This window comes from Rhinolophus sinicus, chromosome 1 (genome assembly GCF_057876585.1).
Source record: "Rhinolophus sinicus isolate RSI-liver-muscle chromosome 1, RSI-T2T, whole genome shotgun sequence".
NCBI lineage: Eukaryota > Metazoa > Chordata > Mammalia > Chiroptera > Rhinolophidae > Rhinolophus > Rhinolophus sinicus.
The window spans coordinates 215,119,087-215,137,170 of NC_142501.1; the positions used below are offsets into that span (position 1 = coordinate 215,119,087).

The 18,084-nt window shown below is 59.7% G+C and overlaps 1 protein-coding gene across 5 annotated transcripts in view; it reads left to right on the forward strand.

Moving 5' to 3' along the window:
* Nucleotides 1-12,440, forward strand: part of GAK (cyclin G associated kinase) — a 53,302-nt gene extending 40,862 nt beyond the window's left edge. For 4 of the 5 annotated variants that reach the window (XM_019712469.3, XM_019712472.3, XM_074319945.2 and 1 more), the window contains 10 exons: nt 1,154-1,347; nt 2,261-2,407; nt 2,541-3,011; nt 3,316-3,489; nt 4,074-4,184; nt 5,317-5,433; nt 9,785-10,009; nt 10,597-10,745; nt 11,634-11,810; nt 11,918-12,440. In XM_019712469.3, the coding sequence (XP_019568028.3) occupies nt 1,154-1,347; nt 2,261-2,407; nt 2,541-3,011; nt 3,316-3,489; nt 4,074-4,184; nt 5,317-5,433; nt 9,785-10,009; nt 10,597-10,745; nt 11,634-11,810; nt 11,918-12,019 (1,867 nt within the window). In that variant the 3' untranslated portion in view covers nt 12,020-12,440. The remainder of the gene's footprint in view (nt 1-1,153; nt 1,348-2,260; nt 2,408-2,540; nt 3,012-3,315; nt 3,490-4,073; nt 4,185-5,316; nt 5,434-9,784; nt 10,010-10,596; nt 10,746-11,633; nt 11,811-11,917) is intronic. The other variant, XM_019712471.3, reaches the window with a different exon arrangement.
* The last annotated feature ends 5,644 nt before the right edge of the window (nt 12,441-18,084 follow it).

Below are 18,084 nucleotides of genomic sequence, written 5' to 3' on the forward strand. Positions count from 1 at the left end.
CAGACCCCCTGGTCCTCGCTGGCTGCTGGAGTCCCTGGGCTCGCCCCCCGTGGTTCCCGCTTTAGCTGCTCCTGCCTGCGTGAGGGGTCACCTGTGTTGTCTTCCTGCTGTGAGCGCCCAGCCTAGAAAGGCAGGCAGGCCGTGGTGGCCTCTGGGCCAGGAGTGAGTGGAGGGACGCCGCCACCTGAGAAGGGCGTGTGGCTCGCCACTGCGTTCTGTCCCCTTGTGCAGAGATGGTTGTGTTCTCGCAGGAGTGTGTGGGATTGAAACTGCCGGCCGCTGCTCCCTAGGGTCACGCATGCTCACGGATTGTGTTGTGTGGAGTCCAGAGAAGTAAGATCAGAGTCTGGTGGCTCCACCCAGACCGACCACATGTGCACCCTTTTGCCCAGTCCTTCCGCCTGCTGGGTGTGGTTCATTTGGGGTCACTGGTGCCACACGGATGTGGCAGAGGACGCAGGGCCCCTCCCTCAACACCTTGGGTCTCCGGAACCCCTTTTGTGTTTTCCTGTTTTGTCATTTTACTGTTGTGATATGTAAAACAATAGGGGCATGCAGTGTGGGGTGGCGTCAGAAACGCTGGGGCCGCTGCCGGCTGGAGAGCTGGTTTATCAGCGGGTTTGTGAGAACGTTGTCAGAGACGGTCTTGGGATGAGCTGAAAAATAGTGCAACTCCCTGGAGAGACACAGGGCCACGAAGTTGTGTTACCACTGGCAGGCCCCTGGACACACCTGTGTCCTACCTGTGCTGGGGCCCCAGGCTGCTGCCTCAGGTAGCGCTCAGAGAGCAGGGCCTTCCAGAATCTCCCTGCTCCCATTCCTGGCCCAGCAGGGCAGGTGGGTGCCGCCTCCTGGCCCAGAGCGACCACAACTGCCCGTCCTTGTGCTGTGGGTGTCCGTTGCTAGTCGAGGAGTTTGTCTGGGGCTGATGGTCCCGTTCGTATGGAAGCACACATGGGAGATCTCAGAGGACCTGACCTGAACCTGAGGGCCTGCGGGCCACGGCGGGCCCAGCGTGTGAGGCGCAGGGTGGGGTGTCCGCTCCTGTGCCTGGAGAGTGCTCGGCCCTGAGCTGTGCTTGTTTTCTGGTGGACATTGGGATGACTGAAGCGTGTCACGGTCCCTTCTCACTGGTGTCTGGCCTCCACTACAGGTATGACCTGGACGCGTGTGACATTCAGGAGAAATACCCGGATTTATTCCAAGTGAACCTGGAAGTGGAAGTGGAGCCCAGAGACAGACCCAGCCGGGAGGCTCCGCCCTGGGAGAGCACGGGCATGAGGGGGCTGAACCCTAAAATCCTCTTTTCCAGCCGGGACGAGCAGCAAGACATTCTGTCCAAGTTCGGTAAGATCCTTGTTTTCCGAATGCGCTGGTGGGTGGCCAGTTCTGACATGTCCCCGAGAAACAGTTCAGGGTCAGGCTCTGTGTGGGGTGCAGGGACGCTCACTCAGACCGTCACACACCGTGGCCCCTCTGTAGGAACTGGAGCACCCGCTATCCGAGGTGGGCCCACGGGGGTCACAGGTGGGGCTGGGACTCGGGCGGGGAGGTTCGGGTTCGAGTCATTGGCTGATTCCGAGAGCGTTGTTTTTCTGGACACGCATCATTTCAGATGTGACCCAGAAGCAGTCGAGGCTTCATTCGGGGCCAGCTGGCCGCCGTGAGGCCACTAGCATAAGAGCTGGTATTTCCTGGGGACCCCCTCACTCAGCTCAGTTGTTACCTTATTTCAGAGCAGTTGCAGAAAAGTAACATGAAAAGTACACTGGCCGGTAGGACTTCTCAGTCTGTCTGCGGCCACATCAGTTTCCTTCATGTTCTCGGTTTGCCCTTTTTACATTTCCTTATGCGAAGACAACTCAGTATCCCTAAAGAGTCTGTGTGTACACACATGTGTATGTGTGTGTACATGTATGCGTGCATGCATATATGCACTGGTGTGTACGTGGGCACGTATGTACACGTGTGTGCTCATGTACACGTGTGTGCACTATTAGCCAGGGCAGCATCTCTGCCTACATTGGGCTCCCTTCACAGGCCGGCCCCCAGGAGTGGTCGGCACAGGTTCCCCGTGGCTTGGCCCTGGCCCGTGGTGCTGGCTGCTGCAGGCGACGGACACCCTGGGCTGGGTGGTGCGAGCCTCCTTCCTCCGCCTTCCCTGCCCTGCAGCCCACCACCCCCTCCCCTCCCCTGCCTGGTGGTCCAGTGCCCCCTCCACTCCCCCCGCCGGGTGGTCTGACACCCCTCCCCCTGGCAGGGAAGCCGGAGCTCCCCAGGCAGCCTGGCTCCACCGCTCAGTACGATGCTGAGACGGGGTCCCCAGATGCGGAGCCCACCGAGTCAGAGTCACCGCAGAGCAGCAGCACGGACACCAGCCACTTCCTGCACACGCTGGACTGGCATGGTAGGCACAGGCACAGCCGACATCTTATGTGTGGTCCGGTCTGGCATGCAGGCCTGGTGCCCGCCTTGTCTGCGTGCCCTGCTGTCCCCTCTTCTGGACTTCCAGCCGTGTCAGTGTGCTTTTCTCTTTGCAGAGGAGAAAGACTCCGAGATGTGCCTAGAAAGGAACTTGGCCAAAGAGACTCCAGCTGCCCTGGCAGAGGATGGAGGGGACAGTGAGCCATCTGACGAGGATGTGGCAGAATTCTCTGCTGAGAGCAGGGACACAGCTGACGAGGACACGCCAGGCGCAGAAGTGAGAGCACAAGACCAAGAGCTGCTTTTGGATGGGGACACGCCGGCCGTCCCTCAGGAGCCCACGCTGCCTGAGGATGGTGTCGACCTCTTGGGGCTGCATTCTGAAGCAGGGCCAGCGCCCCCCCCGCAGGCCTCCGGGGCCCCCCCTAGCAACGCCGACCTGCTCAGCTGCCTCCTGGGGCCCCCCGAGGCTGCCCCAGAGGGCTGCCCAGGCGATCTCCTGGGCAGCGAGGCCCCCCTCCTCTTCACAAGCCCAGCCCCACCCCCGATTGCACGGAGCACACCTCGCGAAGGGCCCACTGTGACAGGTACATGCTGAACATGTGATACGGTTTGTGGTCTGGCCTCGTAGAATTGCGAGCCGGTGACAGGGCTAGGGGTCAGCACTCTGCCCCTCACAGCCTTTCCTGTGCTCACGGCTGGGAACTGCCAGTCCTCCCCCCATAGGCTGCCGTCTCCCCGTGAGTCCGGGGGCACGGGGCGAGGGTGTGCCCGTCATCACACTGTTGTCCTGGACTGGACACTGCGGTCTCAGCCTGGGTCTGGGATCGGCTCACTGTGTGCGGTTTGTGCAGCCCCTCACCTCCGCCTGCTTCTCATGTGTCTGCACAGCTGACCCGTTTGACCCTCTCCTGGTGACGTGTGACCCAGATGCCCCGCCCTGCTCCAGGCCCCACCTCTTTGGCGAATTCCTTAATTCAGATTCTCCAGCTGCCCCTTCCGCATCCTTCCCCTCCACACACAGTGCCCCACCCCCGGCCTGCAGCACAGACTTCCTCCAGCTGGGTGAGTGGTCCTTGCTGCGGGCCCTGGGCTGACCAAGCGTGGCTGCAGGTCCTCCCTCCCAGGGGAGGTGATGCAGTGGCTCGTGTCCACCCTGAGTGCTCCGCTCAGTTTTGGGGAGGGAGCCAGGTTCTGGGGGAGCTGGTGTGTGGCCACAGGTGAGTGTGTGGCCAACCACGGGGAATGGAGGTCTTTGAAGACCCTTCCAGATGAGGAGCATGCAGCATTGCCCTGGAAGCTCGTCCACTTGCTGACCCTGTGTCCACTGGTCAGTTCAGTGTCCCTGTGACACATCCTCAGCCGGTGCAGAGGGAGGCTGGTCAGTGCTGGCCCAGCCCAGCACTCAGTAAGGCTCCCTGCAGGCCAGGGGTGGCCCCACTGGCACATGAGCACAGCCCCGCCTGGGACCTGCTGCCCCGATGAGCCAGCTGGGCCCCGGCCTCGGGCAGAGGCAGCCATCACTGGGCTGCCTGCTCACATGTTGGGGGGTGTAGATAGGCCGACCCAGCCTACAGGGCCCCCAGGAGGCGCTGTGAAGGCCACGGCCCGCCCCACCAGGGGACACGCAAACTGCTGCTCTCTTCCAGGGGATGTACTAGCAGAGTCCAGCAAGATGACTGCGTCAGCCAGCCACCCAGACCTGCTGGGCGGGTGGGACACCTGGGCGGAAGCACAGGCCCCCACACCAGCCCCAGAAGGTACGGCCCTGGCCCCCTGGAGGCAGGATGCCTGCTCACCGTGACCTAACCACAGCCTTCTCCCCAGAAAAGGAGTGGGGGGCGGACGCACTGGCGGGACACGGTGCTCACACGCTCAGCACCGTCCGCATGGGTCCTTCCTCGCCCCCCGGTGGGTGCCCATGTGGGTGACAGTTTTGGGCCTCGCACATGCTTACTGCCGGCACTCGCACCCATCATGTTTTGTAGCATTTTCTCGTGTCCTGTGGGGGCGGTGCCTTTGAAGGACCCTGGGGAGCCTGCTGACAGCCCGGGGGCCGTGCCGCGGTTGGCGTCTCGGGGCCCTGCCCTTGAGCACATTCCTTCTGTGGGCATGTCCTCTTTTCTGTGCATCCGTGACTGTCCTGTTGGGAAATGTCCACTAGTGAGTTGCTGTCAGAGGCGATCATGGTGACGCCTATGACACGTGTCCCTCTCTAGTCACCTTTTATTAATTTATTTGGCCAGCAGCAGTTCCTGGCCTCAGTTTCTCACCAAAGTTGGGTGATAACCGTAAATACTTGTTTGCCAATTTGCTAGGCCGTCCCTTATTTTAATTTGCACTGTTTACTATAAATGAGGTTCACTATTACTTCGTATGTTTTTGGTTATTTGTAATCCTTTTGAGTGCGATGAGTATTTCATGTTCTTGAATCATTTTCTTGCACAGGAAATTCATCTTTTGCCTGTTAATTTGTAAGAACTCTTCACGCATGAATAGCCATTATTTGTAACAAGTATATTCCATCAATTGGCTATAGGATAACTTACTTAGATATTTCAGTATTTTATACTTGGAACGTTCTCAAACTGACACTTACAAAGACGATTGTGAAGCACCTTCACACGTCCGACCCCAGGGAGCCTCAGAAGGGTGCGCCCTCAGGCCTGTCACTCTGGCAGGGACTGCGCCTTCTGTGGGGACCGGCGTGGGGGCAGTGGTGGCGGCTCTGGTCGCGCGTGCGGCCGGGCCCCAAGGATGCGGGCTCTTGGGGGTCCTAGCCATGCCCGTGCTGACGCTGGGCTGCGTGCGGTCTTCAGGAGCAGAAAAGGGTGAGCGGAGGCTGCGTTCTACTTCATGGCACTCGATCTAACACTCTCTGCCCTTCTCCAGGCCCCTTCGTCACTCCTGGAGGCCAGCCGGCCCCTCCCGGCCCCCCGGCCAGCCAGACCAAGTCTCAGAGCCTGGACCCGTTTGCAGACCTCGGCGACCTCAGTTCCAGCCTCCAAGGTACTGTGCAGGACACGTCGGGTGTGTAGAGTGCCAGGCCTGCTCGTAGGAGGCTCAGTGTGTCTGTCCTCTGGCTCTGCTCCCCCATCAGACTCAGGTGCCCTCCATGAGGCCTTCACCTCTGTCCACCGAGGCCCAGGGTGCAGTGACACCAGGAACAGCCTGTCTGCTAGCATTGCAGGGGCTTCGTAACCAAGCTAACACGAGCAGTTGCCAGACCAATGCTGGGGCCTGGCCATTGCGGGCATCGCCGTGCATGTGGGGCCGTATGAGGAGCGGGGTCTCCACATGGGAGACCCACGTCATGCTTGCCCCTGTTGGTGTGGAATCTCCTGGAGCTGATCCCACGTCCTGGGGGCATGTCCCTGGGAGCCCTGTGGCTCCTCCAGAAACGTGGGGAACGAAGTAGTTAGACACCATGAGTGTCTGAGAGTGTCTCTTGTCCCTTGATAGTCGGGTATGTTCGAATTCCAGGTTGGGAATCCTGTCTCCTTGGAACGCTTGTTGTCAGAGGGGATCCGTTGTCTGGCCCTTGGGCGGTGTCTCCTCCCGCGGGAGCGTGGTGACCACTCCCTGCAGTCCCGCACGGACACCTGCCGAGCCCCGGGTTGGAAGCGGCCGCTCCTGGCTGCTGGGGAAGCTCCCTGCTTTGTCTCTGCTCCCCTCTGCCCACTGCTGTTCGCCTCCACCCCCACATCTCCGTGTTGTTAGGGCTCCTACTTCTGTCTTGTTGAGTCCCGAGAGGTGCTCATTCTTTGAATAGCCCTTTTAAAAAATAGTTTCCTGGTGTTTCAGGTTGCAGTGTCTCTCGGGCATTCCTGGAAGCGTGGGCGTATGCTGGCAGCTCTGCCCTTGCAGGGCCTGTCTTAGGCTATCTGCTCGCACTGGGGGGGCCACCTAGAGCCCCCTGGGTGCTGCCTGTGCTGTCGGCTCCACATCCAGTGGGAGGAAAGGACTTCTCAGGACCCGGTCGCCCGTTCTCAGGATGGAGCCCGCCCTCAGCTCTGCACTGTGACCCAAGACCCTCTGTCACATCCCTGGGAAAACTGAATTCTGAATAAAGCTGATGGAACTGAAAGGAGAAGTAGACAAATTCAGATTCTAGTTGGAGACATGCACATCCCACTAACCAAGTGGAAGAACAGCTGGGCGGAGAGTCAGTAAGCGAGGGACAAGCTGCTGGCATCGCCGGCCGGCTGGGGAGCATGTCAACCCTCACCGGACCTGGCCTTGGCCAGGGACCACACGCGCCCCTCATGCACCTGGGGGACGTCCTCCAAGGAAGCCCGTGGTCTGCCCCTCAGCGAACTTTGCACGGAAGACCTGACCTGCAGACTGTCCTCGTGCTCTGACTGCATGGAAGTCAGCGACACAAGACAACTGAGAAATCCTCAAACGCTTAGAAGCAGCGCACACTCCTGAATAACACGGTTACCTAGGAGGTCTCACGGGCGGTGACACGTTGACCTGAACGAGGATGAAACCTGAAATGGCGAGGCCGGGGTGTGCTGCTAGCGCAGTGCTGGAAGGAGATGTGCAGCATGAAACGTTCCTCTAGGAAAGATGACACGTCCCACCAGTATCGTGAGGCTGCACTCAAGGTGTCTGAAAAGAACAGCAAAATACACTGAGCAGGTGGATGGAAGGAAATAAAGAGCCAGCGGAATCAGTGAAATAGAAAACAAAACAGGGAAGAAAATGAATTAAACGAAATGCTGGTTCCTTGTAAAGATGGATGAAATTGACAAAGCTGTACTAAAACAAGTCATTTATTTATTTTAGGGAGGACGCAGCTCACAGTGGCCCATGTGGGGATTGAACCAGCAACCTTGGTGTTATTAGCACCACACTCCAACCAACTGAGCTAACCGGCCGCCCCATAAAACAAGTTTTTTAAAGGAAGACAAGTTGCCAGTATCAGAAATGCTATGGGGACGACAGCACAGGTGTAGATGGTAGTAAGGGGATGCACCAGCAGTGCACGTGAACGTGTGTGTGTGTGTGTGTGTGTGTGTGTGTGTGCAGATTCCTCCAAGCCTCAGCACCCAGCCCATCCAGGGCAAAGGAGGCCATCTGACTAGTTCTAACGGTGCAGAAAATGAATCGATAGTTAGAAACCTCCCCAGAAGGAAATCTCCAGTCCCAGATGGTTGCATTGGAGAATTTTACCAAACGTTTACAGAACTCATACCAATTCCACACGGTGTCTTCCAGGAATTGGGAAGAGGAGGCGACATCTCCACTTGATTTCATGAAGCTGTAATTACCCTGATACCAAAACCAGACAAAGATAGTACGAAAAAGAAAGCTACAGGGCACTCAACATTCCTCGTAAACGTAGATGCAAAAGGCCTCGACATGCAACACAGTCTGTGCAAGTAGAACCATCAGGACATAAAAAGAACCACACATCCGAATAAGCAGGGTCCACTCCAGGGATGCAAGGCAGGTGTAGTGCTGCAAAGCCAGCTGCCAAACAGAGGCTTCCACGTCAGCTGGCCAGGGAGGGAGAGGCGTGTGACCACACGGACAGTGAGGAAAGGTATTTGACGAAGACCCAGCACCTGCTTACGATAAGCACGCTTAACAAACTGCTAATGAGAAGCCTTGATCACCTTAGTAACGAGCGTCAACAAACCCTGCGGCCAGCTGCATTTAGTGTGCAAGGCTGCACTGCCCCCGAGAGCGGGTCCAGACAGGAGTGCCCCCTCCCGCCCCTGCCCACTGCCAGGCCCAGGTCACACAGGTAGGCAGGAAAGGAAAGAGAAGAGTTGTACTATTCCTGTCATAGGTGACGTGTTTGTCTGTGTGGTAGGCCTGTGGGGGTCTCTGAACATCTTTCAGCTCCAGGGGGAGAGCTCCAATCGGCTCAGATACATGGCCAGCAGACAACAGAGTTGAGTGTTTACTGGCACTGTGCACCAAAGCCCACATTATAAACAGTGCCATTTGCAGTCTCCAAGAAAGAAGAGACACAGGACGTGTGTGGTGGAACCACAGGACCAAATATGATAGAATAAATGGAGAGACCCAACACAGTAAAAACGTCAGGCCTTCCCAGGTCTGTAGGTTTAGTGCAGTTCCTCCCAGAGCTCAGTAAGGGTTTCTGTAGACACAGACAAGCTTATTGTGAAATTTATTTGGAAAGTCAGAAGAACACGAGTAGCTATAACAGTTTTGTGATGGAAGAATAACGTGGAGGAATCACTTTTCCTGGCCCTGGGCTCGCTCTAGCTGCCGGAATCGAGAGCACGAGGTGTTGGCAGAAGGACAGACATGTAGACCAGCTGAAGGGAGTAGAGGGCCAGACGTAGACCCGCGCAAATAAGACCAGCCGAGCAACATAGATGCAGAAACCATTTGCAGTTGGTGCTAGAACAATTGTCTGTCTGCCTGTAGGCAACCAGGTTACCTCACCCTGAAGTCTACACCTCACACGTCAGGTAACAGAATTGGTCATAGATTTAAATGTAAGCGGGTAGAAGAAAACAGGAGATCTTTGGGACCTAGGGATAGGTGTAAGTGTCATGCTCCATAACAGAAAAAACTGACTAAACTGGACTTGATCAAAACTAAATCTTCTAAAAAAACAACAACACTAAACTAAATCTTTTGCTAAAGACTGTCGAAAGGGTGGAAAGACAAGCTATCAATAAGGAGGAAATGCTTTCAAACCCCATGTTTGACAGAACTCACGTCGAGGATATGTAAGTACAGTCAGCCTTAACTTACTATCGTCCATCATATCTGCGACTCGAAGCGAAAGGACTTGTAAGGAAACCGCCGTCCCACGGGCTGACGCGCACGAACGCGGCGCAGGCTCCCTGCTGCCCCCTGGTCAGCATCACAGCGCCATGGGCTTCACCGGCACTATTGGAGGGTCTCCGTGCAGTGAGAAACGAAGAGCTGAGCCATTGGAAAACGGCGAGCGGTGAAGACGCCCCAGAGCAGGGGCCGAGCAGACGGCTAGCGAGCTTGAAAAGGTGCCCAGGGAAATGCCAGGGAACATTGAGGAACAACGTGTTTCTCCAGGGCCCATCAGCTCCAAGACGTTGTCCTTCAATCTAGTTGTGGAGGGCACAGCTCAGCTCCAAGTCCAGTTGCTTTTTTCAATCTTTAGTTGCAGGGGGTGCAGCCCACCATCCCTTTTGGGAATCGAACCGTCAACCCATTTGTTCAGAGCTCGCGCTCTAACCAACTGAGCCACCTGGCTGCCTCCTGTGAATGTTCATTTTATAAAGCCGTGTTTCCCAGCACATGTGTCTCCAGGACACCACCGTCCATAGCGCCTCACGGGACTAGGTGGCTGTTACGTGTTGTTGACGCTTGCCCACCATGACTGTCTTCCCAGGCTCACCCGGTGGATTTGCTCCTGGGGGCTTTGGTCCCAAAACGGCCCCCCCACCTAAGGGCAGTGGCTCCTGGCAGACAAGTCGGCCCCCAGCCCCGGGCCCCCCACGGCCGCCCCAGGCAAAGCCTCCCCTCAAGGCCTGCGCCCAGCCACGGCCGAGCTACGCTGCAAACTTCAGTGTGATTGGTGGCCGAGAGGAGAGGGGTGTCCGTGCCCCCAGCTTCGGTAAGGCCTCCCCTGCCCCTGTGTGGTTTTCTCGAGCTTGAAGTCAGGTGTGTCCTGATGTCCTGGTTGGTTTTCTCCAACTCACAGCCCAGCCCAGGGGAAGAGTGTTCAGTGAGACCCAGACCCCTGTCACCCACACCAGCCACTTTTGGGAAGAGGAAATGGTTCAGATGGGTATCCGTGGGCATCCCTTCCCTCCCCAGGCCCACGCTGTCTCAGAACCTTACTCGGCCTCCTCAGCTTCCGGGCAGCTGGATAGCTAGTCAGCCCTGGCCTGGCTGCGGTGTCGGTCACGGGGGTGGCCAGTCCTGTGCTGACCTCAGGAGGTGACAGAGATGGCGCCACACTCAGGAGTGTGTGGGCCCAGGGAGCTCTGTTGGATGTTTTCCACTTTTCTCAGCTGCCCTTAATTCCCAAAGAGTCGCTGAGCCGGAAACGCAGTCGTAAAGGAGCCGGGTGGGCTATGACGCAGGCAGGCCCGTTTTTAAGGCCGGGGACATCCTGGGCTTCTTAGCTTTTGAGGTGTCTCGATGGCACCTGTGTCCACGGCCCGAGTGCCTCTCAGCAGAGCCTCTGTCCTCCTCCAGTGCAAAAGCCGCGGGTGTCCGAGACTGACTTTGAGGACCTACTCTGCAATCACGGCTTCTCCTCCAAGGCCGACAGGAAGGGACCGAGGACCATCGCTGAGATGAGGCGGCAGGATCAGGCGAGGGACACGGACCCGCTCAAGCTGAAGGTGCCGGAGGCCGCCGCCTGGGTGCCGAGTGGGCAGGGGTTCCCGGACCACCTCCCCACCTCCAGGAGTGCCTGGGAAGGCCCAGCGGAGTGGAGGGCACGGCCTGAGGGTGGTGGGGTGTCCAGTGCGGTGGGTGTGCCTGGGGACCTCACCCCCAGCCCACCTCCCATGCAGGAGAGGCTCTGACGCCCTCCGCTGAGGCTGCCTGCATTTCTGAGAGGTTTGGGGCGGACACAACTGTCCCACCTCAGCACTGTCCACCTGGTGGCTCTGTCACCATGTGGCTGATGACAGGAGGCGTTTACCTTCTCGTTTTATTACTAAGCGCCTCACTCCTGTGAAGCCCTAATCAGACGTAATCCTGGTCAGGGAAACGTGCCCCCAGGAGAGCAGCTCGGGGCACTGGGGTGACGCCTGCCAGCCAGGCACTCTGGCCGTGAGCCTCAGCATCACAGTGTCAGGGTGTCCTCATTGTGGGGTCAATGGTGATACGGGTCTGCAGGCTACAGCGGGCACCCATGGCCTTGGGGGTCATCTAACAGGCCATGAAGAGCCCGATCTCATCCCTACTGGGCAGGCACTGGGGCTCTAGGACAGGCAGGGCGAGGCCACAGGGGAGGGTCATCTGTGAATCCCCACTGACAAGAGTCCCCAGGCCCCGTGTGCTGTGTGGTCCTGTGTGGTATCCAGCCAGGCCCAGGGAGCAATGTGAACCTTGCCTGGGTGGGGTCAGGGGACAGATTGGGACCGTGGGGCTGGCCTAGCACCTCCTGGTGGGATCTTGCTCCGTGTGACAGACACCTGGGGACCCGTCAGGATGACCGCTGGCTGCACAGGGGGTGGGGCTGCAGCCAGGAGCCAGCACTGCAACACCCGCGTGTCCCATAGCTCCTGGACTGGACTGAGGGCAAGGAGAGGAACATCCGTGCCCTGCTGTCCACGCTGCATACCGTGCTGTGGGATGGCGAGAGCCGCTGGACACCCGTGGGCATGGCCGACCTGGTGACACCCGGACAAGTCAAGAAGCAGTACCGCCGGGCGGTGCTGGTGGTGCACCCGGACAAGGTGAGCACACGGGCGGAGCCGGGCAGGGTGGGTGTGGGGCAGGGTCTGGGGCGGGGTGAGCGTGGGGGCAGGGCGGGCGAGGCTCTGCTGACCACCAGGTCCCACAGGCAGCTGGGCAGCCCTACGAGCAGCAGGCCAGGATGATCTTCATGGAGCTGAGCGACGCTTGGGCCGAGTTCGAGAGCCAGGGCTCCCGTCCCCTCTATTGAGCCCGCGTGGCCGTGGCTGCACGTGTGGCTCACGGAGCTGGAAGCTGCTGGGCTCAGCCAAGAGCCGCCTGGAGGCCATGCAGTGTGGGCTGACTCGGCTGCACTCCATGGCCGTGCCCTGCTCGCGGTGGACGTGGAGCAGACAGTGTCCCATCCCGTGTCCTGGCGGGCGCGGGGAGAGAAAGCATTCCGAAGCCTCTTGGTTTTCCTTTCTTTTTCCCAAAGGAAAGTGTTGATTCATGCCCCTCCTCCAATCGTCATAGTCTGTGATTTATTTTGTCAGTGGCCGCCCCTCTAGAGCGTGTCCCCTCAGGGTAATGCGCTGCCCAGCTGTCCTGTCCTGACTCTCGTGAGCATTCATGTCCCCAATGTGTAGTCAGCCTGGCGACCACCTGTACATAATTAAACTATTTTCTGATGACACCGTGTCCATGCCAAGTAGCCGCAGTCCTGCTGTCCTCTGGCTGACCTTGGCTCTGACCTGGAAGACACAGCGTGGGGACTGCATGTGCTGTAGAATCAGGCTCTTTGTCACTACCGGCCTGAACCTCCTGTGCCCCCAGGCTGGCCTGGGCTGGGTGGTCACGTGCAACAGGTGCGTGGGGATGAAAGGACCAGCTGTGGCTCAGGGTCTGGGGGTCAGCTCTCACCGTGGGCACTGGCCTCCTGGTGGTCACTGCCCCTGTGGGCCTGGACTGCCTGTGTCTGCTGGGTCCTCCTCAGAGCACGATGGGTGTGGGGTCTTTGGGGAGGGTTAGGGAAAGTACAACAAAAAGTTCTTTCTTTGAGCTCCAGCTGCTCAATCTTGTGCGTGGAGACGTGGCCGGGTGGCTGCACAAGAGCAGTCCCTGCAGGCTTAGGGGACAATACGCTTCAGCACATGGCGGCAATGGCCGCGACTCAGTTTTGGTCAGAAGTGACTTTCCGAGCCTTCTGTGGGGTTGTGTGTCCACAGGGCCCAGGAGCTCACCTGACCCCTGGCCACACAGCTCGACACTGCCCGGGCCCTGCAGACGCGGCCAGTCCAGGACTTTGGGGAGGTGGGGCCAGGTGTCGTGACCTCACCCCTCCCCTCACTCCAGGTCAGCACTGCAGGCCTTGGAGGATCCATGTCTCCACCCAAAATGTGAGTGACTGACTCATATGTGGTGTCAGGTGGCATTTGGGTGATTTCGGACGTGTTCTGGGTGTTGACTGGGTGGGAGATGGGCGCTTCTACCCGCTGCTGTCTCCGTGGGACGTGCAAGTTGTCGTGGGCTTTGGTCAGGATGCTCCTGGGGGGAACCTGGCACCAGTGTCCTGGATGGAACACAGGCCTTGGAGCGGGGGTGGGGGTGGGGACCCGACCTGGAGCTCAGAACCCGTCTCCCACTGTCGTGACGATCGGGCCTGCGGCTGGGCAGCTCAGAGTATCTCTGCTCTGCCTTGTGCTGCGGCCCTGGGACCCTGCGGCTTCTGCACCCACAGGAGGTCTTGTGCCAGTGGGACCTCGCCCTGGGCCACTCTGCCCTGGGCCTGAATAGGAGGCAGGAGAGAAGGGCGTCCTTGCTGGGTGAGCCGTGCGCCTGGTTGGGGCTGCCGCTGGGGCAGGAAGGAGAAGCTGCTGGTGTCCGGCCATAAGGGGGCTCAGCGTGGTTCCACGTCTGCAGTGTTTGTAGCTTTTAGTTATTTTAATTCATGGACGATGGAACCAGTGCAGGTTTCCATCAAAGTTGCTGGCCGGTTGGGCACAGCCACGTTTCACCTGATCAGGGCCTGTGGGAGGCCTGCCTGCCCACTGGTCTCCATGTGTCTCATGCTAGTCCCCCCGCTGCTGAGGTGACCATCCAGCATTTACAGCTGGCCTGGCCCAGGGTGGTTCTCACAGTCCAGGACCCCGTGCAGGGGCTGCTCCAAAGACCAGGTGTGTCCACTCCAGGGAACCGCTCAGGCCAGGGAGTGGCCACAGGGGCAACAGACTGTCCGGCCCCTACCCCAGCTCTAAGGGGACAGATGATGTCCAGTCTGCAGTCAAATTGCCATGGCCTCGGAGAGCGGTTCCCACCCAGCACTTGTCCTTGCTCCAGAGACAGGTTCAGGTCTGGAGGGTCTGGTCTCGGACGAGGGGCCTCTGGGGCAGCCTGCCCACTTAACTGGGGCCTGCACGGCACCCCCATGCTCACCTCCCCACCGGCTCCCAGACCCCTGGGGTCCTGGCCAGAATGTTGCGTCCCATGTCTTGAAAGCGCCCCCAGATTAGTGAGTTTTGCTCGTCCAGCCGTACGTCTTGTGCCTCGGGCATTCTGCTGTCACGTCCCCAGTCCTGTGGCACCTGCTGTGCTTCCCTCAGCTCTTGGGGGTGGTCCCCTCAGTCCCAGGTCTAAGAAAGTTCCACCACTGCGCACCAGAGCGGCCCCTTCTCCGGCGGTGGCTTCATGCAGGCGTGGTGGGAGACCTCTGCTCCAGCCCCACCTGGTTCCAGCACACGCCCATTTGCGGGAGATAAGTACTTGTTTGCTCAGTGAGTACCTACTGTCAGGGTGACCTCACAGCTCTGTGTTAGGGCCTCCGAGGAGCAGGGACCGGCTTGGCTATGTACAGCCAACGGCTTGCCCTGCCCAGCTTGCTCGTCCTGAGGCCTCTGAAACCCACTGCAGACACTGGTCCGGGCTCTGCCTTGGGGGACCCAGGGTCAGACCCGTGCAGCCTGTGAGGGGCGCTGGAGTGACATGGGACATTGTGATTAGCAGTTGCCCATGGACCCCATGGTCAGGGGTGGCAGTCAGCTGAGCCCCACATGGATCCAAGCCCCAGGTGGCCTGGGCTGGCTCTGGTCCCTTCTGAAACACCCCCTCCGGACATCGTCTGTCCCGCAGCTCCTGGATGCCTATCCGGCCCTGGGTCTGGAGACAATTCTGGGAGATGCAGCCCCACCTGGAACCATGAGGTCACATTAAAGCTGGCCCAGACCCCAGCGGCTGGGCAGCCCCAGTGGGGCCTTGCTCTGAGCCCCCACCCACCCCAGGTGCCTGGGCCATTGCCAGGAGCCCCCCGAGCCCACCCAGTGCCCTGTGGTCCAGCCTGGGCCTGCCTGTTTCAGGGACAAAGGCTGGCTAAGCCTTGGTGCCACGAGGAGGCCGTGGGCGTCTGGAGGGCATAGTGAGGACATGCCCACGCACATCCTCACACACGTGTCTCCTGTTGGCTCTGTTACCGCCAAGGCCCGTGGCGGCCGCCCCTCCATGGGCCCCGTGCTCAGCAGGAGCCCTTCCTGGGTGGTGGGTGAGGCCTGAGCAGTGTCTCACCAGGAGGAAATGTTGCTTCCCCCACCCCTCAGGGAGGGAGACCCAGAGCCAGGGGCCTCCCATTCTGCCCACTGAGCGGAGCAGAGGAACCCCTGCAGGTGGCCCGAGACAGCTGAGGCTCCGCTGGCCTGTGGTTGGCAGAACTGGTCCTGACTCTTGTGATTAAACAAGCCCGTTTACACTTTGTTGCACTGACGGGAGTTTTGGAGGAAGCAGGGTTCCAGAGCGTGCCGGGCACACTCACCCGGGAAATAGTCTAGTCGTCCAGGCCAAGAGCAACAGTGACCCAGGAGAGGGACGTGTGGCATCTGCCCTTTGAGGAGGGGGTGTGCAAAGAGGGGGAGGGGAGGAGAGGGGGGATGTGCAGGGGAGAGGGGTGGGGGGAGCGGGGTGTGTGGGACAGAGGGGACGCAGGGTCTGAGGCTTCCCCGCCTCGGTATCAGCACATCAGGACGTGGTCCCTCACAGTTGTTGGACAAACACAATGGTTTGTTCACAGTCACGGTCGAGAACGCTGGGCTGCTGTGACTCACCCACTGTGGACGTGGGTTCACGTTGTGCTTGGACCCATTTCCAGTTCTTGGGACCGGTCCTCACAAGTGGAGCTGTGTGTCCCCTACCGAGGAGCCACCAGCCTTTCCACAGCAATGTGACACCATAGGTTTGGGCACCTTCGGGCATCACACCTGTGCTAACGTGCAGAGGGCAGGACAAAGGCCTTTCCTCAGGCGCAGACTCCTGGGTCCTGTCCTGCGGGGAGGGGTCCCTCGGGTGGTGTGAACAGGAGGCTCTGCAGCCCCGGAAACAGCCCCCGCGAGGCGTGTGCTTCACAGAGCTGCGTCTTGGCACAGCCTGGCTGGGAAGCACTTGCCATGGAAACGACCAGGACAGAGCAGGGTTGCTGCGTCCTAACTGCTGGGGTCCCCTCGTGGGCACCAGTACCGCCCACCAGAGCAGGACTCTGGTGCCAGCCCCCCCACCAACCCGTCCCCTTCCACATACCCTTCAGGCAGAGAGGGGTGAGGAGGGGGCGTCCGACGATGCACTGCCCACAAGGGCCGAGGTCAGCACCAGAAGCCAGACCCACCACCAGGCCTCGTCCCCCACTCTGCACCCCAGCCTCCCCGCACGCGGCCCTGCCTCTGAATCCCGCCAGGGAGCAGCTCCATGCGGGCAGCCTGTCCCAGGTCCAGCTCTCCTGCCGAGCCCAGAGGGGGCTGCTGGGGCGCAGCCCAGAAAGCCGAGGTTGCAGTGCTGACCAGGGGCTGCTGGTGGGTGTAGAGGGGTCACCGGTCCTCGAGGGGAGGGCATGACTGTGCTCTGAGTACCAGCTTGTCAGCCCAGAGACGCTAGGAACACGTGCCCTTTGGCCTGAGAGCAGCCATGGGCACAGGCAGGCGACCTCCAACCACAGCCCATCAGCCGCCTCAGTTCAGGCAGAAAATCGAATCTAACTGTTGTAGTCGTCATCGTCCCTTCTCCACACCAGCAGAATCTGTCAGCTGGGTCCCCAAACCAGCTGCCGCCTGGCTGCCCCAGAGGTCAGGAGGGGCAAATCTCGGTCACAGAAAGCTTGCCAACCCTGGCAGGTCCCCTCGTACCCCTGACGGGGAGCCATGGAGCCTCTGCCCCACCCCAGTTCCATCCAACCAGACAGATCCAGTGGCAGTGGCCCCGCCTCGGTCCCCAGACCCTGGACAAACCACAGGCAACAAGCACAGTCTCTGCTGACCATGGGCCAGCTGCCCTGCTGGGCGCCCATCAGGTGGGGTTTACCGCGTCCATGCTGAGCCAGCCTCACCTGTCCACCTCTGTTCCCCAACTCTCTACCTCAGTTCCCCCACCTGTCCACTAGTTTTGGGGGCAGAGCCTCCTGGGAGTAGGCCTTGCCTTTCCCAGGAACCCTTAGAATATCGCTAACCTAGGAGGTGTTGCCCTTCCTGGATCCTGGAGAGGGTGGGAATGGGTGATGGCGCAGCTCCCGGCAGAAGCTGGCCTGAGCGTGAGGACAGCAGTGTCTGTTTAGAGGCGTCCGACCAGAGTGGGAGCACCAGCTGAGGAAGGGCCCTGGGCATCCTCACTGGGACACATTTCAGTGGGGGAGCAGGAGCAGTGTGGGGCTGGAGGGGTCCCCCTCAGGCAGCGCAATGAGCCCAGCAGCCATGGCACTGATGGGCGAGTGTGGGCTGGGCCCGTGCACTCGGGCCAGGTTCATCAGGGCAGCGGTTATGTCTGGGGACAGATGGGGCTGCTCTGGGCAGCTGAGGGGCCACTGGAGGACGGTCCTGCTTCTCATGGAAGGCACCTGTCCACCTGGGGTTGGGGCAGGGCCTGCGTTGGGTCATCTTCCCCGACGCAGGCCCCCAGGACAGGTAGGAGGTAGGAGAACTGGACCCCTGGTGCCTGGGAAGCTGAAGAGGTGGTTCCAGACCCCCAGCCAGGACCTGAGCAGGCCGTAGACCAGGACACCAGGCCCAGGGCTGGCCTCAAGGCTGCCAGGCCATCATGTTGGCTGGGGCAAGCATTGATGGTCCGTGGCACGACCCGGCTCGAGGCAGACCCCCTGTTGCCTCTTCCACATGGTCGGGGTGGTAGGTGCAGCCCCCTAGCCAGGCCAGGAAGGCACCAGCTGGTAACACCACATCGGCGTACCCCTCACCCCAGGCGCTGAGGCTGACAATTTAGTCAGTAATTGCCCAGGGCTCCTCTCTGGTGAGGTGCCTGCTTCCTGTGGTTTGGGACACCTTTCATTTTTATTATCATTTTTATTTTTCTGCACCA